Source organism: Ovis aries, chromosome 20, assembly GCF_016772045.2.
Source record: "Ovis aries strain OAR_USU_Benz2616 breed Rambouillet chromosome 20, ARS-UI_Ramb_v3.0, whole genome shotgun sequence".
In the NCBI taxonomy this organism is placed as follows: domain Eukaryota; kingdom Metazoa; phylum Chordata; class Mammalia; order Artiodactyla; family Bovidae; genus Ovis; species Ovis aries.
The window spans coordinates 5,022,474-5,049,810 of NC_056073.1; the positions used below are offsets into that span (position 1 = coordinate 5,022,474).

General features: G+C 41.3%; 1 protein-coding gene across 1 annotated transcript in view; it reads left to right on the forward strand.

The window, feature by feature from the left end:
• HMGCLL1 (3-hydroxy-3-methylglutaryl-CoA lyase like 1) overlaps positions 1 to 27,337 on the forward strand; it is a 194,720-nt gene that overhangs the window by 49,149 nt on the left and 118,234 nt on the right. The window contains exons 2-3 of the mRNA XM_042236821.2: positions 19,950 to 20,030; positions 20,258 to 20,365. Coding sequence (XP_042092755.1) covers positions 19,950 to 20,030; positions 20,258 to 20,365 — 189 coding nt within the window. The remainder of the gene's footprint in view (positions 1 to 19,949; positions 20,031 to 20,257; positions 20,366 to 27,337) is intronic.

Consider the following 27,337-nt stretch of genomic DNA (forward strand, 5'->3'; position numbering starts at 1 on the left):
CCAACCTCAGAGAGTGAGACTCTAGGACGCTGATTATGACTTATTTGTTATAGAACTGAATCATTGTTTTTAGGTAAGTTATTTAACTTAACTTGAACTTTAAAAAATTAATTTATTTTAAAAGAAAAAAAAACATTAGACACCTAACAGCAAAGAAACAAAATTACATAAAGCAAAAATCAAAAGAAATATGAGGGGAAAGAAAAATATACAATCATTAATCACAGTGAGACATATTAACATATCTCTGAGAATATTTTATCAAGTGCAGAAAAAATAAGAACATCTTGAATGATGTCATTAATAATTTAAGTATAATAGATTTATATTTAATTGCTTTATATTAAGCTTATATCCTGGAGCTTCCTGGTGATGCTAGTGGTAAAGAACCCACCTGCCAATGTAGGAGACGTAGAGAAGCAAGTTCAGTCTCTGGGATGGGAAGATCCCCTGGAGGAGGGCACAGGAACCCACTCCAGTATTCTTGCCTGGAGAATCCCATGGACAGAGGAGCCTGGCGGGCTCTGGTCCATAGGGTGGCAAAGAGTCAGACATGACTGAAGCAACATCGCACGCACGCACGCACGCAATCTTATGTCTTACACAAATGTATTTAAAATTTTATATCTCATAAATTGTTATTAGATATCCATGGGACATTTACAAAAACTGACAAAAAGGTAAACATTACTCAGTTTCAAAAAGCGGAATTCTTTTTTGTGTGATTCAGTTATACATATACACATATACTATTTTTGAAATTATTTTCCATTATACATTATTGCAAGAGATTGATTATAGGTCCCTTTGCTATACAGTAACTTTGTTGCTTGTTGCATATCTATTTTTTAAATTAAAAATCTAGCATTCTATTCATTACTATGTCAAACAAGTGGAATCAAAATATAAATATCTTAGGCAAAAATTTATAAGTTTTCTGAAATATACATATTATTTATATATATATGTACAAAAGCTTTTCTACTATGCTTGATAAAAGCTTGAGAAAGAACATCAAAAAAAATGAAGAGATGGAGAAATTGGAAAGCATAAACTAAATGAAATGGGAGCACTAAATATGAAATAGAAAATGTCAAACAAACTAGATAAAAGTAAAAAGATCCTCATATAGTCCAGTTGTTTTTAAACATGACTGCTCATTAGAAACATATCTAGAGCTCTGGAGAAAAAAAAGCAATTCCTTGGCATTTGTATTTTTCAGAAACTTCTAAGATAACTCTGATATGCCTCTGGATTTTAAAGAGGGATTACAGCTTTTTCTATTAAATGGTAGTTTGGTGATATAGAATTCCATTATTTTTCTGTTGACCAATCATGATACAATGGTATTAAGTGAGTAATAGTTACACAGTCACAATAGTAAAAGATGTTTATCAGTTTTCACAATCAATAGCCAGACAAAAAGAAAAAGATAATTACAATTTCAAGCAATAATGGGAACATGATTCAGTCAGTTCAGTTCAGTCTCTCAGTCATGTCCGACTCTTTGTGACCCCATGGACTGCAACATGCCAGGCCTCCTTGTCCATCACCAACTCCTGGAGTTTACTCAAACTCATGTCCATTGAGTCAGTGATGCCATCCAACCATCTCATCCTCTGTCGTCCCCTTCTCTTCCTGTCCTCAATCTTTCCCAGCATCAGGGTCTTTTCAGATGAGCCAGTTCTTCTCATCAGGTGGCCAAAGTACTGGAGTTTCAGCTTCAGCATCAGTCCTTCCAATGAACCTTTAGGACTGGTCTCCTTTAGGATGGACTGATTGGATCTCCTTGCAGTCCAGGGGACGCTCGAGAGTCTTCTCCAACATCACAGTTGAAAAATACCAATTCTTTAGTGCTCAGCTTTCTTTACAGTCCAACTCTCACATCCATAATTGATGTGATCCATACATGATCCATATATGACATGATCCAATCATGATGGGAACATGATTAACCTAACAGTATAAAATAATTACATACAATTGGGGGGGTCAAACAGAGTGATGTGGTAAGGTGGAAGTGCATACGTGCACATGTTTTCATCTGTTCAGCCAATGGATGTCTTTTGGTTGGTGTGTTTAACCCATTTACATTTAAGGTAATTAGTGATATGTATGTTTCTATTACTGTTTTCTTAATTGTTTATTTCTCCAGGGGATCTTCCCAACCCAGGGATCGAACCCAGGCCTCCCACATTGCAGGCAGATTCTTTACCAACTGAACCACAAGGGAAGCCCAAGAATACTCGAGTGGGTAGCCTATCCCTTCTTCAGCAGATCTTCCCAAACCAGGAATCAAACTGTGGTCTCCTGCACTGCAGGCAGATTCTTAACCAACTGAGCTCTGAGGGAAGCTCTATTAACCGTTTTCTTAATTAAGTTTAGTTTCTGTAGATAGGTCTTTTCCTTCTCTTGTTTCCTGCTTAGAGAAGTTCCTTTAGGATTTATTGTAAAGCTGGTTTGGTAGTGCTGAATTCTCTTAACTTTTGCTTGTCTGGAAAGCTTTTGATTTCTCCATCAAATCTGAAGGAGAATCTTGCTGGGTAGAGTATTCCTGGTTGTAGGTTCTTCCCTTTCATCTCTTTAAATATATCATGCCATTCCCTTCTGGCTTGTAGAGTTTTGGTTAGGATATCAGCCGATAGCCTAATGGGAATTCCCTGTATGTTACTTGTCATTTTTCCTTTGTTGCTTTTAATATTTTATCTCTGTCTTCAGTTTTGTTTTTTTCAGTTTGATTACTATGTGTCTTGGTGTGTTCCTCCTTGGGTTTTTCCTGCCTGGGACTCTCTGTGCTTCCTGGACTTGGTTGATTATTTCCTTTCCCATATTAGGGAAGTTTTCAGCTGTTAGCTCTTCAACTGTCTTCTCAGTCTCTTCTCTCTCTCTCTCCTTCTGGGACCCTATAATGCAAATGTTCTTGCGTTTAATGTTTTCGCAGATGTCTCTGGCTGTCTTCATTTCTTTTCCTTCTTTTTTCTGTATGCTGTTCTGCAGCAGTGATTTCCACCATTCTGCCGTCCAGGGTGTTGATCCGTTCTTCTGCTGGCTGCAGTTATTCTGCTATGGATTCCTTCTCGTGTATTATTTATCTCTGTTTGCTCTTTAGTTTTTCTAGGTTTTTGGTGAACATTTCTTTCATCTTCTCAATCTTTGCCTCCATTCTTTTTCTGAGATCCTGAATCATCCTCACTATCATTATTCTGAATTCTTTTTCTGGAAAGTTGCCTATCTCCACTTGATTTAGTTTTTTTTCTGTTTTTTTTTTTTTTTTTTTTCCCTTCTATACTGTTCATGGGGCTCTCGAGGCAAGAATGTTGAAGTGGTTTGCCATTCCCTTCTCCAGTGGACCACATTTTGTCACAATTCTTCACCATGACCTGTCTGTCTTGGGTGGCCCTACATGGCATGGCTTATAGTTTCATTGAGTTATACAAGGTTGTGATCCTTGTGATCAGTTTGGTTAGTTTTCTGTGGCTGTGGTTTTCTTTCTATCTGCCTTCTGATGATTGAGGGTAAGAGGGCTTGTGCAAGCTTCCTTATGGGAGGAACTGGCTGTTGGGAAAACAGAGCCTTGCTCTAGTGGGCAAGGCCATGCTCAGTAAATCTTTAATACAGTTTTGTGCTGATGGGTCAGGCTGTGTTCCCCTCTGTAGTTTGGCCTAGTTTGGCCTGAAGCCAAACTATAGTGGGGTTAATGGTGGTGGTAATGGAAACTTCCTTTAAAAGGACTTATGCCAGCATGCCAAAGCTCCCAGGTCTGCTGCAACCAGAGCCCCTGACCCCACAGCAGGCCACAGTCTACCCATGCCTCTGCTGGAGACTCCCAGACATGCATAAGCAAGTCTGGCTCTGTCTCTTGTGGGGTCACTGCTCCTTTCCCCTGGGTCCTGGTACACACAGGTTTTGTTTGCATCCTCTGAACATCTCTGGTGGGTCTGAGATTTGATTTTAAATGCTATTGTGTCCCTCCTGCTGTCTTGTTGGGGCTTTTCCTTATAGCCACTAGTGTGTTCATTCACTCAGTTGTGTCTGACATTACATTATATTACTTTGCCAACAGAGGCCCATATAGTCAAAGCTATGGTTTTTCCAGTAGTCATGTATGGATGCGAGAGTTGGACTATAAAGAAGGCTGAGTGCTGACGAATTGATGCTTATGAACTGTGGTGTTGGAGAAGACTCTTGAGAGTCCCTTGGCTTGCAAGGAGTTCAAACAAGTCAATCCTAAAGGAAATCAATCCTGAATATTCATTGGAAGGACTGATGCTGAAGCTGAAGCTCCAATACTTTGGCCACCTGATGCGAAGAGCTGACTCATTGGAAAAGACTCTGATTCTGGGAAAGACTGAAGGCAGGAGAAGGGGATGACACAGGATGATATGGTTGGATGGCATCTGCCAGGGCCCAGCCCCGGTGGATCCAGGGAATTCGAAGCAGGGTGGCGTTGGCAAGGAGAACTTATTTATTTATTAATATAGAAATATAAGATTAGATTAGGAAGAAATAGTGTAGTAGGAAAATTAAGTGGAGAAAGAAGGCTGAATAACTTGGTTTACGTGGGAAGCCAATAAAGTTCCAGACAAGGAGCTTGCACCATCTACGTTAGGCCACCGGCGTCCTCTTGAATATCGGGGGGTGCCCCGCCTTTGGCTCCCCCTCGCTTGGATCTTAAAAGCCGGGACAAGTAAGTAGACATGGTGAGCCTCCATGCCCCAGATGGGAATTCAGCCAGAAATTAGAGAGGAGACACGGGGAAACCAGTCCAGCGACTGGCCCTGTCCTCTATTGTTCAGAAGGCCTTTTATACTTTTGATAAAACATGGAGATCGGTGGGTAACACAAAGTTATGCAGCGTTAGCAGCCCAGACTCTTATCAAAACCAGGCCTTTCTCTCTGCATACCTAGTTGTCTACACAAATCTTAGGTAATTTATATCATCTTCCAGCCAAAAGGGCCAATTAACATTTTACAGCCTTTTTTCTGATAAGGGTTTGTCAACCAGAAGACTTATTTGTGTTGATCTTCCCAAAGTCTGGTGCCCCTCTCAGAAAGCACTAAATAAAGTTACATTCTTACATAGCAAGGACACAAGAGGAGTGCAGTGATATATAACAAAGAGAAAAGTAAGTAACTCAAAAGTCTAGTGTTGCTAACATCAAAACTATTATATATCTTTTTCCATATCCAGTTTACATTGATTAACATCCTCCTAGGTGCCTAAAAGATAAAGAATATGGAGGCCTGGCGGCAATCATTGAGTCAACAGTGAAAACCCATCACTGATATGATTTTTAGCTCTTAGAAAAGGCTCTGTATCTTGAGATGCTTTAAGCTCTGTGCCTCTCGCGGTTGGGGGGCTGTAAGCAATTCACAAGCTGTAAGAGGTCCAGGGGAACCTGTTAGGCAAGCTAGAGAGCTATCAGAGGGGTTTTAACTGAAACATCCCTTTCAAATGCAGAAGACTAAAGCCCTGATTTGACTTTTTCCAGAGAATATTAGAAGAGTGGAAAAGCAGTCAGATTCTTATTTTTTGGGGTGTGGATGCTCAGGAAATTCCAGGGGGAAAACCTGAGGTCTGTTTAGCCTTGCCATCAGAGCTCTGCCGCATGACCTTGTCACGGGTGGAATTCCTCACGCTGGCTCCCGGCAGCATCACCAACTCAATGGACATGAGTTTGACCAAGGTCTGGGAGATGGTGAATGACAGGGAAGCCTGGTGTGCTGCAGTTCATGGGGATGTAAAGAATTGGGCACACCTGAGCAACTAAACAACAACTGGGGTTTTATCTTGTCTCTTCAACTGGGATATGACTTTATATTTTTTTCATCCTGATTAACTTTCTGTAATGTGGTTTTTGTTGTAGTCACTGTGGGATTGTGGTTCTTCTTGCTTCTTCTGTCTGCCCTCTGATAGAGGAGGCTAAGAGGCTTATGTAAGTTTCCTGATGGAAGGACTGGTGGTGGAAAAAACTGGGTCTTGCTCCGGTGGGCAGGGCCATGCTCAGTAAAGCTTTAATCTGCTGGTGGATGGGGTTGCACTCCCTCCCTCGTAGTTTTTTGGCCTTAGAGGACCCAGCCCTTGGGCCCGTGGGCTTTATAGTTGGGTTAATGGTGACCCCCAAGAGGATTAAGGGACCTTCCAAGACTACTGCTGCCCATCTCCCAGTCCCTGAGCCCCTGTCGACTCACACCTCCACAGCAGACCCTCCAACACTAGCAGATGGCTTTGGTTCAGTTTCCTGTGGAGTCACTGTTCCTTTCCTCTGAGTCTTGGTGCATGCAAAGTTTTGTTTGTGCCCTTGAAAACTGGAGTCTGTTTCCCTAGTGTTGTGGAAGTTTTGTGGAAGTGAAATTCCGCTTGCCTTTGAGGTCAGATTCCCTGGGGATTCCCAGTCCCTTTGTTGGATCCCCAGGCTGGGAAGCTTGACATGGTGTTCTGAACCTTCACAACAGTGGGAGAACTTCTTTGAGATTATTGTTCTCCAGTTTGTGGGTCACCCACTCAGTGGGTATGGGATTTGAGTTCATTGTGGTTGTGCCCCTCCTACCATCTTGCAGTGGCTTCCTCTTTGTCTTTGGACATGGGGTATCTTTTTTGGTGGGTTCCGGCATTCTCCTGTCGATGGCTGTTCAATAACTGGTTGTGATTTTGGTGCTCTCGCAGGAGGAGGAGATTGCACACGTCTATACTCCATCATCTTAAACCAGAAGCCTGTTTTGTTGATTCTTAAGTTGCTTTAAAAGCAGGAATAAATATGGTAGTGTAAGTTTCCATGCTACTCTCTCCACACATCTCACCCTCTCCTCTCCTCTCCCGAGGTCCACAAGTCTATTCTCTGTCTGTTTCTCCACTGCTGCCCTGCAAATAAATTCTTCAGAACCATTTTTCTAGATTCCGTATATATGCATTAGAGTATGGTGTTTATCTTTCTCCTGACTCACTTCACTCTGAATGATAAGTTCTAGGTGCATCCACCAAATTAGAACTGACTCAAATGCATTCTTTTTTATGGCTGAGTAATCAGGAAGCAACAGTTAGAACTGGACATGGAACAACAGACTGGTTCCAAATCAGAAAAGGAGTACATCAAGGCTGTATACTGTCATCCTGCTTATTTAACTGATATGCAGAGTACATCGTGAGAAACGCTGGGCTGGAAGAAGCACAAGCTGGAATCAAGATTGTCGGGAGAAATATCAATAACCTCAGATATGCAGATGACACCACCCTTATGGCAGAAAGTGAAGAGGAACTAAAGAGCTTCTTGATGAAGTGAAAGAGGAGAGTGAAAAATTTGGCTTAAAGCTCAACATTCAGAAAACGAAGATCATGGCATCTGGTCCCATCATTTCTTGGAAGAAGATGGGGAAACAGTGGAAGCAATGTCAGACTTTATTTTTGGGGGATCCAAAATCACTGCAGATGGAGACTGCAGCCATGAAATTAAAAGATGCTTACTCCTTGGAAGGAAAGTTATGACCAATCTAGATAGCATATTGAAAAGCAGAGACATTACTTTGCCAACAAAGGTCCATCTAGTCAAGGCTATGGTTTTTCCAGTGGTCATGTATGGCTGTGAGAGTTGAACTGTGAAGAAAGCTGAGCGCCAAAGAATTGATGGTTTTGATCTGTGGTGTTGGAGAAGACTCTTGAGAGTCCCTTGAACTGCAAGGAGATCCAAACAGTCCATTCTGAAGGAGATCAACCCTGGGATTTCTTAGGAGGGAATGATGCTGAAGCTGAAACTCCAGTACCTTGGCCACCTCATGCGAAGAGTTGACTCATTGGAAAAGACTCTGATGCTGGGAGGGATTGGGGCCAGGAGGAGAAGGGGACAACAGAGGATGAGATGGCTGGATGGCATCATAGACTCGATGGACATTAGTCTGAGTGAACTCCGGGAGTTGGTGATGGACAGGGAGGCCTGGCGTGCTGCGATTCATGGGGTCGCAAAGAGTCGGACACGACTGAGCGACTGAACTGAACATTCCACTGTGTGTATGCACCACAACTTCTTTACCCATTCATCTGTCAATGGACATCTAGGTTACTTCCATGTTCTAGCTATTGTAAATCATGCTACAGTGAACAATGGGATACATGTGTCTCTTTCAATTTTGGTTTCCTCAAGGTATATGCCTAGGAGTAGGATTGCTGGGTCATATGGTGCTTTTATTCCTAATTTTTTAAGGAATCTCCATATCATCTTTCATAATGTCTGTGTCAATTTACTTTCCCACCAACAGTGCAAGAGCATTCCCTTTTTTCCACACCCTCTCCAGCAATTATTGTTTGTAGACTTTTTGATGATGGACATTCTGACCGGTATGAGGTGATATCTCATTGTAATTTTGATTTACATTTCTCTAATAATGAGATATATTGAGCGTTACCATATGTAAAATAGGTAGCCAATGGGAATTTGCTGTATGGCTCAGGAAAGTCAAACAGGGGCTCTGTATCAACCTAGAGGGGTGAGATGGGGAGGGAGATGGGAGAAAGATTCAATGGGAGGGGGTATATGTATACCTGTGGCTGATTCATGTTGAAGTTTGACAGAAAACAGCAAAATTCTGTAAAGCAATTATCCTTCAATAAAAAAATAAATCTTAAAAAAGCAAGAATAAATAATGATATTTCTTGAAATAGATAATGTTAATAACAGTCACCATTTAAAGAAGCATGACTAGGTATGCAGGGTCTCATCATGTGCTATCAATGCATGGAAGTTTTTCTCTTTTGAACTTTTAAGTGAATGTTAATACTTCTATTGGATGGTTAATTAAATACTTGCATTTATGTAAGAATTAAAGATTTTAAAATTTAAAAATAAAAACTAAAAAAAAAAATAAAAGCTATTTTAGAATTTGTTTCTTCTTACATGTGCTTCATCTTACTTTTATTTCATTTCTATTGTTCTATTACCATCTACAGTCCATATATTCTTGATACAATCTATCTTAAGGTTCTCTATTTTCAGTTCTCATACAATATTTTATTTAAATTGCACTTATGTGTTTGTATTAAAGTAATAATTAATGGATGATTATTAAATACATATGTATGCATTTATTACTTGACATATTTATAATGTATTTAGCTAAGAAGAAAATTATATGGCACAGATGTTAAGAGCCTTATATTTTATTTTAATAAATAATTTTGGATGATTTTATATTCTACTACATTTCAATCTGACATATATAACAGATGCCCCTTATATACTATTCTTAAGCTTTTTTACTGACTTTTCTTGATTTATCTAAGTGTTCATAAAATTTGCATATTCCCAGAGGGAATTCATAGTTAATCATGCTACATATCTACACTGACACTAATAATAATTTTCCATTCTGTGCCAAGAATAAATATTAGTACATGCAGAGGAGTGTTCACATTTTAGATCTAGTTTTAAATATCTGTTGAAAAGTTGACCAAATGCTGTTGAAAACAATGATCTTCTGCCTGTCCAATTAAAAGGTAAGTGGATACCTTCCTTTACCTTCCAAGTCAGTAAAGTAATATGTGTTGTTCATGGAGTTTAAGATGGCTTAGTCATATGTCACAAATCTATTTTCACTTCAGTTAAGTTGCTCAGTTGTGTCCGACTCTTTGTGACCCCGTGGACTGCAGCATGCCAGGCTTCACTGTCCCTCACCAACTCCCAGAGCCTACTCAAACCATCAGTGATGCCATCCAACCATCTCATCCTCTGTTGTCCCCTTCTCCTCCTGCCTTCAATCTTTCGCAGCATCAGGTCTTTTCAAATGAGTCGATTCTTTGCATCAGGTGGCCAGAGTATTGGAATTTCAGCTTCAGCATCAGTTCTTCCAAAGAATATTCAGGACTGATTCCTTTAGGATTGACTGGTTGGATCTCCTTGCAATCCAAGAGACTCTCAAGAGTCTTCTCCAACACCACAGTTCAAAAGCATTAATTCTTTGGTGCTCAGCTTTTTTTATAGTCCAACTCTCACATCCATACAAGACTACTGGAAAAACCATAACTTTGAATAGACAGACTTTTGTTGGCAAAGTAATGTCTCTGCCTTTTAATATGCTGTCTAGGTTGTTCATAGCTTTTCTTCCAAGGAGCAAGCATCTTTTAATTTCATGGCTGCAGTCACCATGTGCAGTGATTTGGAGCCCCAAAAATAAAGTCTGACACTGTTTCCATTATCTCCCCATCTAGTTCCCGTGAAGTGATGGGACTGGATGCTATGATCTTAGTTTTCTGAATGTTAAGTTTTAAGCCAACTTTTTCACTCTCCTCTTTCACTTTCATCAAGAGGCTTTTTAGTTCCTCTTCAGTTTCTGCCATAAGGGTGGTGTCATCTGCATTTCTGAAGTTATTGATATTTCTCCTGGCAATCTTGATTCCAGCTTGTGCTTCACTCTGCAGCCTGCCTTGCCAATTTTGGCATGATGTCCATTTGCATATGTCATGGTAATAAGCAGGGTGACAATATACAGCCTTGCCGTACTCCTTTCCCAATACAGCCAGTCTGTTGTTCCATGTCCAGTTTTAACTGTTGCTTCTTGACTTGCATACAGATTTCACAGGAGACAGGTCAGGTGGTCTGGTATTCCCATCGCATTAAGAATTTTACATATTTTCACTTGACTATAAATAAATTCTTCTTAAATTGTCAGAAATTGCCTTTGAATTGACCTTGGGACATAGATATTCTGAAAGACAGTTTTCAGATATCAGTTTTGTTGATTCAGCCTTTCATTTCAGAAAGGCACCCAGAGGGAGAACCATCTTTAGATTGTTCCAGAGAATCAAGGTTCCTGGGAATATCTACCCCATCAGGGAAGATGCTTTATGTGTTTCCAACTATGTTTGGTTAAAAGAGACATTAATGTCTAAGAAACAACAAACAGCAGAATATGGAGACTTGTACACTGCTGCAAAATGCACTATGTACATCTTTCACATGAGGTGGCAAAATGAGATTCTTTTGGGAAAGTGGACATCTGATGCTCTCTAAAAAATCCAATTTAATTGCAAAAGAAAATCTTGCAATTTCTTGATTCAGACTTTTTATCTCTGTAGTGGAAGCATTTGATTTGGTTGTTGTATCAGTTCTCCAGGGCAATATGGACTATAAAATAGGTTACCTTCATATGCACAAATACTTTATGTGCATGTAGAACTACTCCTCAAGAAATGAAGTGAGTAGAACATTTAAATTCAGTCTAGAAATTTCTACTGTGGATGGTGTCATTTTCCTAGGGAAGAAAAAGTAGTGTTTGTGGAGTAAATAATGAATCATATCTATCACCGCCAGGAAGGTTGATTGTATATCTAGAAGCCACCTATATTGACTGCTTGGAATTAAAATATATGTGTGTTATATAGTATATATAAAACATATAAATGTAATAACATATTTATACATGTAAGCTCCCTAAAGATTTTGGAGAAATTCCCATGAAAGTATGTCTTCTATTTAATTTTATTTAAGATTGAAAAATGTGAGTTAAAGCAGCCTATTTATGTTCTTCATGAAAGAATGGTTCGTTATTACTTTTTCAAACAAAGCTCAATAGTTGGTGATGTATTTACTCTCATCCTAAAGAAAACTAGAACAGGAGCCAGGAAACGTAGTTGGGAACCTTAGAAAGTCATTTAATCTCCTTTTCAGTCTGCCTTCCCCACAGAGTAGCTCCACAGATGAGATGTCGGTAGAAAAGTGCTTTGGAATAATAAGGCAGCACATAAATGTGAGATAGTATTGCTTCAGTGTTTGCCCTATGAAAGTGAACTGTTCGAAATCTGATTCCAGATGTGGGCATACATTCAGTCATGTAACCCTGGCATTTTGAAGCTCTTATTCTGGATGATACATCTTTTGTTGTTCACTAGTATCATACACTACTCCACATTAAACAGGATGCGTTGAGCTCAGTAACAGGGCTTTTAATTCCATAAAAATAAATTTATACCATAGACCTGTTTAAAGACAGTGGCGCCCAGTTCTGTAGACTAGAGCATGGAACTTATAGGTCATTCATCAACTCTTATATATTCAGTATATAAGAATAGTGCCATGTTCCCACCACCCCTCTCCCAGAGGGTAGCACACAGACCCCTATTCCCTTAAAATGTAATCTTGTATGGGCAGAGTTTATCGTGCAGTTGGTTCATTTTCATATATCCAATACCTCTAATAATGCTGGCTAAAAAGTGTTGTATAAATGGAAGGCCAGCTTTGCTTTTCTGAATTTTAAATGTGAATTTAGTCACTCATTCATGCATTCAGCAGTGTAATTAAGCACTTAGTATGTGTCCATCCTGAAAGATTATAATAAAAAGTGGGAAACAGGCAGGTAAACAAGTAATTACAGATCTCTTTTATAGGACATCTCTACAAAGTGTTATGGGTTCGTAGAAATGAAGTTGTGGTTGACTCTTGAAAAAAGGTCTGAACTGTGCAGGTCCACTTATACGTGGGCATTTTTGAATAGTGCTACCTGATGGGATGTGTAGTGGGTTGAATCCACAGATACAGAAGCAGGTAGGAGGAACTGTGGAGGAAAAAGAATTGTGAGTCTTTGAATGCATGGAGTGGAGGGCTGACATCCTGTAACTCCCATGTTGTTTAAGGGTTACTGTTAAGTCACTTCAGTCGTGTCCGACTCTGTGCAACCCTATAGATAGCAGCCCACCAGGCTCCCCTTTCCCTGGGATTCTCTGGGCAAGAACACTGGAGTGGGTTGCCATTTCCTTCTCCAGTGCATAAAAGTGAGAAGTGAAAGTGAAGTCGCTCGGTCATGTCCGACTCTTAGTGACCCCATGGACTGCAGACCACCAGGCTCCTCCGTCCATGGGATTTTCCAGGCAAGAGTACTGGAGTGGGGTGCCATTGTTTAAGGGTTAACTGTGCTTAATTCTCCATGGAGCTCACAAAAGTCCTGAGTAGGTAACAAGTTAAATCTTGAATAATGAGTTAAGTGTTTTGATTGAGGACAGTAACTGAGGTCATCAAAGCATTGAGAAATGATTCTTTATGGGTGTCTCACATTTCTACATGTCTTACTAGCTTCCTTTGAAAATATCTTTGCAAAGTGTTTGGGCAGCAAGTGGTCTTGGGTAATAGTGCGTCTTTTCAGAACAAAGGGCAGACGTGTTGAAATGGCCTGGTTCCCCAAGCACGGCTCCAGTAGTGCTCAGGGAACCAGTAGAAAAAACTGTTGGTGCTGTGGCTGCTGCTATTAAGGTGAATAGTAAAGCATCTTATCTTTGACTCAAGAGTTGCTTGGCCTCTGCCAGCATCCAGAACACTGGCAGGGCTACTTATTAGCTAGCATGTGCAGTAGTACCATCACCTTTCATGGGTTTTGACAGTTTTGTGGATGAACTGGGATGCTGAGAGAGACATGAATTTCTGCAAAAGAAAGAATGAAGGTAGTCAGGTGGTTAAAGGAATTTGAGTGAAATCATGGCTTCCCAAGTGGTGTCAGTGGTAAAGAATCCACCTGCTAGTTCAGGAGACCCAGGAGATGGAGTTTCAATCCCTGGGTCAGAAAGATCCTCTGGAGTAGGAAGTGGCAACCCACTCCAGTATTCTTGCCAGAAAATTCCAAGGACAGAGGAACCTGGCAGGCTATAGTCTATGGGGTCGCAAAGAGTCGGACATGACTGAGTGCATGCAGGCACACACACACACACACACACACACACACACACACACACACACACACATCCCACAGGAGTTGGTAACAGACATGTTTCATAGTTGATGGAGCAACAGATGGTCATCTGCTTTGTTGCTTGTTAAAGATAAGGAACTGGGAAGATGGTTGCTGTCTGGTTTCAGGGAAGTATTAATAGGTTCAAAGATTGAGTGATGCCATACTTGTGCTGGCTCTTCCCAGAGAAGGGGAACTTCCTTAGGTATCTCCTGGTCAGTCTCAAGCCCATCCATTGCAAAAACCAGGACTAAGATGACTCCTGGGTGGGCTGAAGGGTCTCTTCTCCCTGTCCACCAGTAGTTACTGGGAGTGTCGAAAGAAGAAATTTGGACACCATTATGAGAGGAAGTCACTGAATAGTACAGAGGTGCTACTGCCCCAGATTATGTATAAGGTGCTGAAAAGCAGCCCACTGGAAAATGAGAGAGGACCCAAAGAATTATAGATGAGTTTTAAAGTCAATCTTGCCACCTTGCAAAACTCTTAGGCCTTATACTGTAACTGGATAAAGAGTTAAGAGATGGTATCTTAACAGTGGAAGCATGTACAAGTTTAGCCCTTGTCAGGCAGAAGGAACAAGCTGATGACTCTGTTGGAAATCAGCACAGTTATGGATACTAAGTGCAGGGGTTAGTTACCAAGGGTAAAATAGATGGCGTCAGAAATGATGATGTTGCTCTCTGGTATAGGGCTTTGTGTGGACCTGAGACGTTGCAAGGTCATTGCTTTGAGCCAGTGAATGGCTGCTGTGCTGGTCTTTCCTTCTGCACCCCCTCATCATTGCTGCCCTTCCTCTTTCAGCTGTTTCAGGCAAAAGATGAGTGTTGGTGCGTGAGTAGCATCTATCTGAGTGTGCTAGGGACCAGTGGGGGAAGCGGGGACCCTTACCAAGTCACCATCCTATCAGTCCCTTGGTGGTGGGTGTCCTGATTCCATCGATGGGGTTGAGCAGTATTCCCAGTGTCAAAGGGGAGGTGAAGCAGCCTTGCGGGTGAGGCCTTGCTGCTTCCACGTCTGAATGTATAGTAAAAACTGGAGCATATTGTGATTGTGATTTTCTGGCCCATAAATGCCAGAGGGAACCATTTCAATAGGAAGAGCCACAGGTAGTGAAGCAGAACATACCTTCGGGGGAGCCCTAAAATCTCTGACCTCCTGGATCTCCAAGACTCTGTGACTGGTGATTTGGCAAATTGAAGCTTCTGGCAGAGTCAGGAAGCCTCCTCCTCCTGGCACTTTGGAGGGCTGTGTATCCATTACTTCCACGACACAGCCTTCCAGGTATCTTTGGAAAGTCAGTTGTCAGCCTGCCATGGAGTCCTTTTTTTAACTGGATGCTTGACTCAGGGAGGTTTCTCTGTCTCTCTGGCCCATATTTCCATTTTGGGGATTCAGCTTGGAGGTGGTGGCTAACGAGGTCAGACATTTTCAACAGGCCTCACTAATCAAATGGAAATGGTATATTTGAGAAAGTGGTTGGCCTGTCCCCAGTGCAATCTCGGCTTTACACACGAAAAGTAGTCACTGCCCCCTGTTGTCCATTCCGCTGCCTGGAACAAAGCTACCAGCTCAGTGGGGACCCTTCTCTTCACGGTGCTTTTCTTAGCGTGGTTGGATGGTGTTTCAGCTGAGCTGAAACCCGATGATGACCACTGGGCTCCTGCGGTTGGGAAACCTCCCAGGCTGCCATGCAGAACTGAAAAGGGCTGCGATCACTCTACTCGTCCAGTGGAGCTGGAGGCCTTTCCCATGTTTTTATTGACTCGTGGGTTGTGGTCATTGGCCTAGCTTATTTGTCTGCCATTTGGGAAACTGTGGACCGAGATGTTAAAGACACTTTGGGGAGGCACTATGAATTATGGCAATAAATTATGGCTGCCGATGGGTCATCTGAGGCCCATACTCTGATGAGGCACACTGGAATCACACTGCTGATCAAACCTCCATTGCCTGGATTGCCATCATTGCTGCCTGGATATATAATAGCACTGAGCATAGTAACACCCACTGTCATAAAATAGATACAGAGTAAACAGCTCCAGGTTTCTGATGCACAGGCCACTGCTCCATAAGACTCATTCTGCTGGTTGGCTACAGGATCCTCAAGAGGAGTGGGCGTGGCTATTTTTGTATTGTATTGTAGGCTGTTTTTCTCCTGTTCCTTGGAGGTCTGCTGAGACTGTTGCTGTTGTTGTTTTTTAGTTGCTAAGTGGTGTGCAACTCTTTTGTGACCTCATGGGCTGTACCTCTTCAGGCTCCTCTGTCATGGGGTTTTACAGGCAGGAATACTGGAGTGGGTTGCTGTTTCCTCCTCCAGGGGATCTTCCTGACCCAGGGATATAACTCATGTTTCCTGCATTGGCAGGCAGGTTCTTTACCATTGTGCCTTCCTGGAAGCCACCTGCTGGACTAGCTTTAATTAAATATTTTCATGAGAGAAATTGAACTGATTTGGTTCTAGCTCCTGTTCATTTATCAAAGGGGCAAAACAGAACGGTTTATTAATGTGACAATTTGCCATAAACCAAGATGGTGTAAAAATGAAGAGTGGGTGTTATTGGGAAATAATTCTCCATGGGTGTCCTGAATTTCTGTTTGTCTTACAAGCAGAGGCACAAATACCTTTGTTCCAAACTCTCTTTCCAAGGGTTTTTGTATGCAGAGCAGCTTTCAATGATAGAACTAGTATATCCTTCTGGAGCCAAGGGGGAGTGTCTTTCTCTGGGACAAAATGCAGGCGAACTCATGGCCAAGCATCATAAGCACACGATGTATCCATTATGTGTTTACATGCATACACATGATGTATCCGAGTTACTGCCCGTTACCAAAGTTTCAAGCTCCATGTGCTTGGAGTTCCTTTTCTGTAATGGAACCCATTGCCTGTGCAAGCCTTACAAGGTCCCCTTTTCTTCCTGGAAATTGGGCTTGGAGAACCACATAAATCCTGATCCTCTAACTACTGTGGTTGTTAGGAGTGATAATACCTTTTTTCCTTCTCTGACCCAGGGTTCCTGTGTCTTCTACCAGAATCCATGGCAGGCTCAACTCGTTAGCTTGCAAGTAAAGTAAAACTTCAGGCCCTTTTTCTTGCAATTAGTGGCTATAAAAGATATACCTCTCAATATTGTAACACAGTTGACATTTATTTTTCTATGACAAAACAATTGCTTCTTATAGAATTATTTTTCAAGTAGTGATTCAAGTGTAGCTTCCTTTCTTTTTTTCTTTTTTTTGTCTTTGTCAGATTCCAAGTCTGCCATACTCGTCTACATCACGCTGTCTGGAAGGGAAGGAGCATGGATACATGTACATGGGGTATTTTCATGGGCCAAGCCTGGACGGGGTACATAGCATTCACCTTCATGTTCTGTCAGCTGAACATGTTCAGACGTGACTCTTAAGGGAGAAATGAAGTCCAATCCTGTGCCCATGAAGAAGAGACACGGGTTTGGTGGAAAATTACCCCTATGGATAGAAGCTCTTTCCAGTGAAAAGTAGCTTCATGTGTACAGTCATGAAAGTGAGCAGGACATGACCCTAGCATGACTAAAATCACAGGATGCTTGAAGTAGATTGTGGGAGAAGGTGAGAGTTAGTCATGCATCATCTTTTACCTTAGGCTGATAGATCTCTCCAAACGACTGGTAGATTCTGAAAGATTTCAGTTATGGAAAATAAGATTAGGGAGAATACTTAGGAAGCCATAGACTGAGTGGAAAAAGATGACAATTTAAATAAAGCCAGTGACGAAAGAGACTCACTAATACAATCAATAAGCACTTAGGAAGTACAGACTAAGTACTGCTGCTAAGTTGCTCAGTCGTGTCCGACTCTGTGCGACTGCATAGACGGCAGCCCGCCAGGCTCCTCTGTCCACGAGAGTCTCCAGGCAAGAATACTGGAGTGGGTTGCCATTTCCTTCTCCAATGCATGCATGCATGCTAAGTCACTTCAGTCATGTCTGATTCTGTGTGACCGCATGGACAGCAGCCCACCAGGCTCCTCTGTCCTGGGATTCTCCAGGCCAGAATACTGGAGTGGGTTGTCATTTCCTTCTCCCAACTAAGTGCTAGGTGTTGGGTATATGCCAAAATAGAAGCAGTAATAAAAGTACCAATTAGGTACCTATTAGATATACATGGTAAGAGACAGGGTAGTGAACAGGGTCCATAGGATCTCTTCAGTACTGAAGCGACTTAGGACTCATGCACACACAAGTTATTTTAAGGGAAATGTTGTTCTTTGAGCTTACTGAACGCATTATAACTTCTTCTGATTTCTCAGGTATTCAGGAAGAGGGTATACAGATCCATGCCTAGAAGACAATAATAACAATATTTGGTGGGGAATTGTACTTTAATTTCTTAAGATTGTTTGTTACCTCTGCCACGTACAACAGTGATGCGAGGGAAGGTCCCTTTAATTATACTGAGCATACTGCTGTCACCTTAAAAAATACCATGTTCATATTCTTTGTTAAATGTTGTTGTCTAATAAAGAAATATTCTTCATCCCTGTAGGCTCCAAGCTAATTGCTATTGGAAATGAGATTCAGGAAACAGTCAACAATAATAAGACCACATGGTTTAAGATTGCCTAGTTTTGTGTTTTTTTTTTTTTTTTTTTTTTGTAATTTTAGGGCTGGATGTAATAAGAGAGAGGAGTGAGCTTCTCTTTATTTACTCTGCTTTTCCATGCCGCCCTCTCCTGTACTCTTTGGTTGAAATGACGGCCACCCTGTGAACGAGACATGACTCCCTGATCACCATCCAAAACTGAGCCTGAGGCTGAGAACCTGCACAAGTCCTCACTCAAGCCTCCACCCTTCCAACTGCATGCATCACCACCTGCTCGGGAGATGCAGGAATGAGAATTCATTTCCTTTTTGGTTAATTTTTGCTTATTGAACTGCTTGATTTTGTGGACATTGCAGAGGGTGGTATGTAAACTTTGTAACAGAAACCATCTGGGTTCTTTTGCTGAGTTAGTTAGCACAGAATGCTAATAAAATCAAGCAACAGCTATGGATCCTCCAAAGGCGGGCAGGGCATGTTCTTCCGTGTTATGGAAACAAATGGAGTCCCACACCCAAAATAGCCACTTTATCTCTGTATGCTTGTGATTGTTACCAGGACAGAGACAATGCAATTTGGTCAGCCCAGATTAATCAACCCTTATGGAAGGCAAGACAAAAAACAAAAAAGCAAGCAAATGAAAACGTGGAAGTACACGTTATGCTGATCTGATTCAATTCTGTTAGCTTGAAGACTCTGATGATTGATGACCGGACCTTAACTGTGCTTAGAGATACCAGGAGGTTATGTTTGTTCCGTCTGGAAAGATGTAGCCTATTTCTAATTTTAACTGCAATATGAAGTTGAGAAAGTCTGTTTCTATTTCCCCTATTTTAAACTAGTGTCCTTCTAAACATAGTACGTCCATAATCCTAAGTTTAGGGACAGATGGGAATATCCAGGGTTGGGTCATCCTGGCGGGGGTGGGGGAGTCTGACCTTCAGGAAGCTGTGTTTAGGTGCTGGTCATGCTGTGCGACACAGACAAGAAATAAACAGCACATCTTCACCAGCACAGGCAAGAAATCTGAATTCACACTTGGCAAGTGAAGGAAAGTGCAAAAGTCTGTCAATACAAAGATCTATTTTTTTTAATGAACTCAAATGATGCTATGTTTATCATCACACACAGAAGTACTCAACAGATTTGATCTTTAGATCTTAAGTCATCTTCTTCACAGTTTTATCTTTGAAGTTCATCTTTTGAGTTTTAATCATAATTAGACTATTGCCCTATGCTCAGTCGCTTCAGTTGTGTCTGACTCTTTGCAACCCTATGGACTGTAGCCCGCCAGGCTCTTCTGTCCATGGATTCTCCAGGCAAGAATACTGGAGTGGGTTGCCATGCCCTCCTCCGTGGGATCTCCTGGATCCAAGGATTGAACCCATGTCTCCTTTGCCTTCTGCACCCCAGGCATATTCTGTACTGCTGAGCCACCAGGGATGCCCAATTATACTATTACTGGACTGTAAGAAAAAAATGACTTCATGTAGTTAATAGCATAAACTTTGTATTTTGCATTATATCATTGTATTGATTTCTTACCTTTATTAATTTTCCAGGGTGATAACTTAATCTTAACAAAGTGGAATTGTTTGACTTTTCATATAAGCAGCTTCGATGACATAACAGTTATCTCTTTTTCTTGCCTTGTATTTTCCATTTCAGGAATCAGCCCAGCTATCTGGATTCCCTGAATATGTTAAAATAGTAGAAGTTGGACCTAGGGATGGATTGCAGAATGAAAAGGTAGTTTGATGTTTATTTTACACAGTTTATGTAAAATGTTAAATCTAAATATTTACTCAGAGTCTAAAGGCTTATGTGGATTTCATAAATTAGATGATTATATTTGTTCTCAGTAGCTACTTGAATTTATACATCTTAAATTGTATTTACTTTCAGTTAAGAATTAAATTCTATTTATGTGCCTTAGACTCTATGCAAATAACATGTAATTTTTAATGTTTTCTTAGGTTATAGTTCCTACAGATATAAAAATTGAATTTATCAATCAACTTTCCCAAACTGGCTTGTCTGTAATAGAAGTGACAAGCTTTGTGTCTTCTAGGTGGATACCACAGGTATGTAAATCCATAATTCTTTAACTGGATTCTTAATCCAACATTGCCAAGATTTAGTGACCAGCGTGCTGTGCATTGTGATATTAACCTGATATAATTACCAGTTTGCTATATTCTTATGAAATTATAGTTCATACGCCTGATGGCTCAGGCAGTAAAGGGTCTGCTTGCAATGCAGGAGACTTGAGTTTGATCCCTGGGTCAGGAAGATCTTCCAGAGACGGGAATGGCTAAACACTTCAGTATTCTTGCCTGGAGAATTCCATGGACAAAGGAGCCTAGGGGACTACAGTTTACGGGGTCACAAAGAGTCAGACATGACTGAGTGACTAGTACTTTTCACTTTAGTGAAAGATGTGGTGAAAAGCGAGATATACATTGTGATGTTAACTGGATATAATTACCAGTTTTCTGTATTCTTATAAAATATTAGTCCGTACATGGGAAAGTGAAAGTGAACGTGAGTCACACAGTCGTGTCCGACTCTTTGCGATCCCATGGACTGTAGCCCACCAGGCTCCTCCGTCCATGGAATTCTTCAGGCAAGAGTACTGGAGTGGATTGCCATTTCCTTCTCCAGGGGATCTTCCCGACCCAGGGATCAAACCCGGGTCTCCTGCATTGCAGGCGGATTCTTTACCAACTGAGCTACTAGAGAAACCCATACACTTAGATATGATTAAGTGAAAAACATCTTTAATTAAATATACCTATTAAGTCCTAAAAACTTACTTGGCCTTGATTGTTTAAAAGCTGTTTGGAACTTCATCCTAAACGTCCAAGAGTGTATGGTTCAATATAATGAGTAGGGGATAAGACTCTCAATACTAGTTTAGGGTCCTGCCTTCTGTTTGCTTCCAGTAACAAAAGCAGACATTGTTGATCCTGCTTTATGCTCGTAGCCCACTGTTCCTTTGGAACCCATGGATTTGAATTCTCCAAAGTCTTTTATATCTAGTTAGTCACTTCAGTCAGTCAGTTAGTTCAGTTGGTCAGTTGTGTTGGACTCTTTGTGACCCCATGAACTGCAGCACGCCAGGCCTCCCTGTCCATCACCATCTCCTGGAGTTCACTCAGACTCACGCCCATCGAGTTGGTGATGCCATCCAGCCATCTCAGCCTCTGTCATTCCCTTCTCCTCCCACCCCCAATCCCTCCCAGCATCAGAGTCTTTTCCAATGAGTCAACTCTTCGCATGAGGTGGCCAAAATACTGGAGTTTCAGCTTTAGCATCAATCCTTCCAAAGAACACCCAGGGCCGATCTCCTTTAGAATGGACTAGTTGGATCTCCTTGCAATCCAAGGGACTCTCAAGAGTCTTCTCCAACACCATAGTTCAAAAGCATCAATTCTTTGCTGCTCAGCTTTCTTTGTAGTCCAACTCTCACGTCCATACATGACCACTGGAAAAACCATAGCCTTGACTAGATGGACCTTTGTTGGCAAAGTAATGTCTCTGCTTTTCAATATGCTATCTAGGTTGGTCATAACTTTCCTTCCAAGAAGTAAGCCTCTTTTAATTTCATGGCTTCAATCACCATCTGCAATGATTTTGGAGCCCCCCAAAATAAGTCTGACACTGTTTCCACTGTTTCCCCATCTATTTCCCATGAAGTGATGGGACCAGATGCTGTGATCTTCGTTTTCTGAATGTTGAGCTTTAGGCCAACTTTTTCACTCTCCTCTTTCACTTTCATCAAGAAGCTCTTTAGTTCCTCTTCACTTTCTGCCATAAGTGTGGTGTCATCTGTAGATCTAAGGTTATTGATATTTCTCCTGGCAATCTTGATTCCAGCTTGTACTTCTTCCAGCCCAGCATTTCTCATGATGTACTCTGCATATAAGTTAAATCAGCAGGGTGACAATATACAGCCTTGATGTACTTTTTTTCCTGTTTGGAACCAGTCTGTTGTTCCATGTCCAGTTCTAACTGTTGCTTCCTTACCTGCATACAGATTTCTCAAGAGGCAGCTCAGGTGGTCTGGTATTCCCATCTCTTTCAGAATTTTCCACAGTTTATTGTGATCCACCCAGTCAAAGGCTTTGGCATAGTCAATAAAGCAGAAATAGATGTTTTTCTGGAACTCTCTTGCTTTTTCCATGATCCAGGGGATGTTGGCAGTTTGATCTCTGGTTCCTCTGCCTTTTCTAAAACCAGCTTGAAATTCTGGAAGTTCATGGTTCACATATTGCTGAAGCCTGGCTTGGAGAATTTTGAGCATTACTTTACTAGCGTGTGAGATGAGTGCAATTGTGTGGTAGTTTGAGCATTCTTTGGCATTGCCTTTCTTTGGAATTGGAATGAAAACTGACCTTTTCCAGTCCTATGGCCACTGCTGAGTTTCCCAAATTTGCTGGTATGTTGAGTGCAGCACTTTCACAGCATCATCTTTCAGGATTTGAAATAGTTCAACTGGAATTCCATCACCTCCACTAGCTTTGTTCTTAGTGATGCTTTCTAAGGCCCACTTGACTTCACATTCCACGATGTCTGGGTTTAGGTGAGTGATCACACCATCATGATTATCTTGGTCGTGAAGATCTTTTTTGTACAGTTCTTCTGTGTATTCTTGCCACCTCTTCTTAATATCTTCTGCTTCTGTTAGGACCATACCATTTCTGTCCTTTATCGAGCCCATCTTTGCATGAAATGTTCCCTTGGTATCTCTAATTTTCTTGAAGAGATCTCTAGTCTTTCCCATTCTATTGTTTTCCTCTATTTCTTTGCATTTATTGCTGAGGAAGGCTTTCTTGTCTCTCCTTGCTATTCTTTGGAACTCTGCCTAACTCAATAGCTGGGCATGCTATTAGCACTTGAAACTCAGTGGGTTCAAAACCATACTTGTTGTTGATCCTACTTTATGCTCATAGACCATTGTTCCTTTCAGAATTTTGGATTTGAATTCTCAAGAGTCTTTTATATCTAGTCAGTTACTACCCAAAATTCTTCCTCCTCAATATAGCCTATCAGTTCTGTTCAGTCGCTCAGTCATGTCTGACTCTTTGCGACTCCATCGATTGCAGCATGCCAGGCCTCCTTGTCCATCACCAGCTCCCAGAGTTTGCTCAAACTTATGCCTATTCGGTGATGCCATCCAACCATCTCATCCTCTGTTGTTCCCTCCTCCTCCTGCCTTCAGTCTTTCCGAGCATCAGGGTTTATTCCAATGAGTCAGTTCTTTGAATCAGGTGGCCAAATTATTAGAGTTTCAACTTCAGTATCAGTACTTCCAATGAATATTCAGGACTGATTTCCTTTAGGATGGACTGGTTGGATCTCCTTGCAGTCCAAGGGACTCTCAAGAGTCTTCTCCAGCACCACAGTTCAAAAGCATCAGTTCTTTGGCGCTCAGCTTTCTTTATAGTCCAACTCTCACATCAGTACAAGACTACTGGAAAAATCATAGCTTTGACTAGACGGACCTTTGTTGGCAAAGTATGCTTTTATGTAGTAACGTCTCTACACATACATACATACTATATACATACTAATGGCAAAATAATGCCTCTGCTTTTATGTAGCCTATACCTATCTCTTATTTTTCAAGTCCATGGATGAGTTAGTAATCCATACCCTTATGGATTAATTATTGCAATATTCTCTTAAATGATATTTGTAAGCACTGTCTCTCCCTTTATTGAATTTTGCCCATTGTTTCCAAGAAAAACTCCCAGAAATGCCAGCCTCTTCAAACTCACATTCTCAGCTCTTTATAAGCTCCCTTCTCCTTGCTGAAAAAGTTTGGGAACCTGGCCTGGGGTTCAAGGCCTCTCTCTGTGGCTTTACTTCCTTTTGCAGAAGCTTCCACCAAACCAAATTGCCTCTTGTTCCTGCTCATATCCTGCCTCTGTATCTAATTGTGCTTCATTTATGCTTTCTTATGTACATCTCAGTTTCTGCTTTGCTTTTCAGTTATAACAAGATGGTGTAAAAGCCTTAAAATATTAAAAGCTTTTAAGTACTTTTTAAAGTGTTGGAAACAACAGAGACCACAAAAGGATGAATAGTATTATTAATAGTAATCCATCAGTTTTCACAGCTTCGATATTCAAATATCAGGGTTACTTTATGTATCCTTAAAATAAAGTGACTTTTCTTCATCCCAAATGCCACCATTTATAATCATATACATATTTTATAAATGCTGTCTCAGGATCTGCCTCCCAGACTACGAGGGCTAAAGAAATCTTGACCGTGTCTCTGTTGACTGTCGCTGTGCCCCCATTGCTTGGTGCCTAGTAAGTAGGTGCTCAATGAATACTATGAAATGAATAATGAACCTGTTAGCCTGAAATCATAATAACACATGACTCCATCCTTTGATATGGACAAGTGACTCTTAAATTTTGTTCGTGTATTTGATCTTGTGTTACAAAGGCTACAGATAATTTCCTTGCTACTGTTGCTAAGTCACTTCAGTCGTGTCCAACTCTGTGTGACTCCATAGACGGCAGCCCACCAGGCTCTGCCATCCCTAGGATTCTCCAGGCAAGAACACTGGAGTGGGTTGCCATTTCCTTCTCCAATGCATGAAAGTGAAAAGTGAAAGTGAAGTCACTCAGTCGTGTCTGACTTAGCAACCCCATGGACTGCAGCCTTCCAGGCTCCTCTGCCCATGGGATTTTCCAGGCAAGAGTACTGGAGTGGAGTGCCATTGTCTTCTCTGGATAATTTCCTTAGGAAGACACAAACAGCTTAATGAGACTAGATTCATTTCCTTGACATTGTCATTTTGCAAACTGTGAGCTATTATTATTTTATTTACTATCGTGAGACTTTTTATCATCTTTTAAGTCTTCATGACATTGCCTATGTATTTTGTCTAGTTAGTGCTCTTTTCATGTATTTGGTTATTGTTGGAGAGAAACTAGATAGGCTGGTATAATTTTAGAGTAAGGTTTAGGAAGGACAGGTAACATTAATGATGACCCACCAAGATGATGTTTTAGATTTTGTGTTTTTTGTTAGCATCAGAACAATGAAATCTTCAGAGTTACATGAGAAGTCAAAGTGGAAGTTGCTCAGTCATGTCCGACTTTTTGCAACCCCATGGACAGTATAGTCCATGGAATTCTCCAGGCTAGAATACTAGAATGGGTAGCCTTTCCCTACTTCAGGGGATTTTCCTAACCCAGGGATTGGACTGGGGTCTCCTGAATTGCAGGTGGATTCTTTACCAACTGAGCACTCAGGGAAGCCCAACATGATAAGATAACCTCCAACTACAACATCAGTATCTCTTCAAGAGACTGCTATTCCCAATGGTTTTGTAAAGCTGTCTCTTGACTGTGATGATGTTCAGGAAGTTATCTCATTCCACTGTACTTGAAATTGCTTGGTGGGTTATTCTTGAGCCTAATCTGGGACACACCCAGGGCCACTGAGAAGAAGGAGGTGAGAGCCCCTTGCACGGAGGCTGCTCTTCTTCTTACTCAGCTCCTTACAAGAACAAAGGAGCAAAAGAAAGGGAGGGCCATCCCTCTGTGAGCAGTAATGAGAAAATTTCTTCTGGCCTCACAGGAAGTAGATGCCTGTGATAGGACCGTAAAATAATAATGATTCATTCTGGGCTTGGTTCTGAGGTGGATTCAGGACTTAAGCTGTTAAGAGGTCATGAACTCAGCATTTGGCTCAGAGTATTACTGGATAAAGGACAGAGTTCCCCACCCGGCCCGCGAGGACAGCTGTGCGGAGCAGAGGCTCCTCTGCACTGTGTCCAGTCTGTGCCCCGTCTGGAGCTGGAGTGAGTGACTGAACCTCTTTGAACCCTGGCAGTCCCGGCAATGATGCCTCCAGCGCAGGCGGGTTACGCATACAGCCCGTGAGTGGGTCCCCGTCTGTGGCGGCCAGAGCCCAGGGCACCTGGCTACCACCGCGCTCACCAGTGTAATCTGAATGAAAGTCTAGCTGACAGGCAATGGACAGGCTTATCTGCAGCTCCTTTTAAGTCAGTTGCTTTCTCTGGGATAAACAGCCTTTTTCCTAAAGATTGAAGTAATGTATTTAGTTTAAATATTGGATTGGACTCCAGTCTGAAAAAGTAAAGATACTCATCCTTCAAATATTAAAGAATATGCTATATGTTTCCCTTTTAATACTCATCTGGTTACATACATTCCAAACAAACAAACAAACAAAAAAAGAAGTGTTTTTATTAAATAGATCACTGCTCGATCTGTGAAAGAACAGTGTGCCTGGATCAAAGATAATATCAGATTGAACTTTCAAAGTTATACTGGTTACTTATTACTATGCATCAAGAGTTTTTCAAAGGGCAGGACTGAGACCATACTATTTTGGCAATTTGATCTCCCATAGTCATGTTTGGATTCTAGATTTTACTAAGTTTGTGTGATGGAGCCTTTTCTGTTGTTGCTGTTGTTGTTGTGTGTGTGTGTGTGTGTGTGTGTGTGTGTGCACTAAGTCACTTCAGTTGTGCCCAAATCTTTGTGACCCCATGCACCTTAGCCCGCCAGGCTCCTCTGTCCATGGGATTCTTCAGGCAAGAACACTGGAGTGGGTTTCTGTGCCTTCCTCCAGGGGATCTTCCCAACCCAGGGATCGAACCCATGTCTCTTATGTCTCCTGCACTGGCATTTCGGTTATTGTTGTTGGAGGTTATCTCATCATGTAACTGTAGATTTCATTGTTCTGATGTTAATGAAAAAAGGCCTTAAATCAAGAGAAATAACCTATAATGATAATTTGAAGTTTTATATTATAACCTCTCATTTTTTGAAAGCAATTTATTTTTATTCACGTATAGTTGATTTACAGTGTTGGGTTGGTATAGCACAGGGATTCAGTTATACATCTACCTATATATATTTTTTTCCCAGATTCTACAACTTCTCATTTTTTTTTTTGAGAAAATATCATGACACCAGGCTTGTCTAACTCAAAAGAACATCTGAAATTTGTGTCAGGATAATTTTAGTGTACCAGCTTACGTGTAATTGTCTGAATAATTT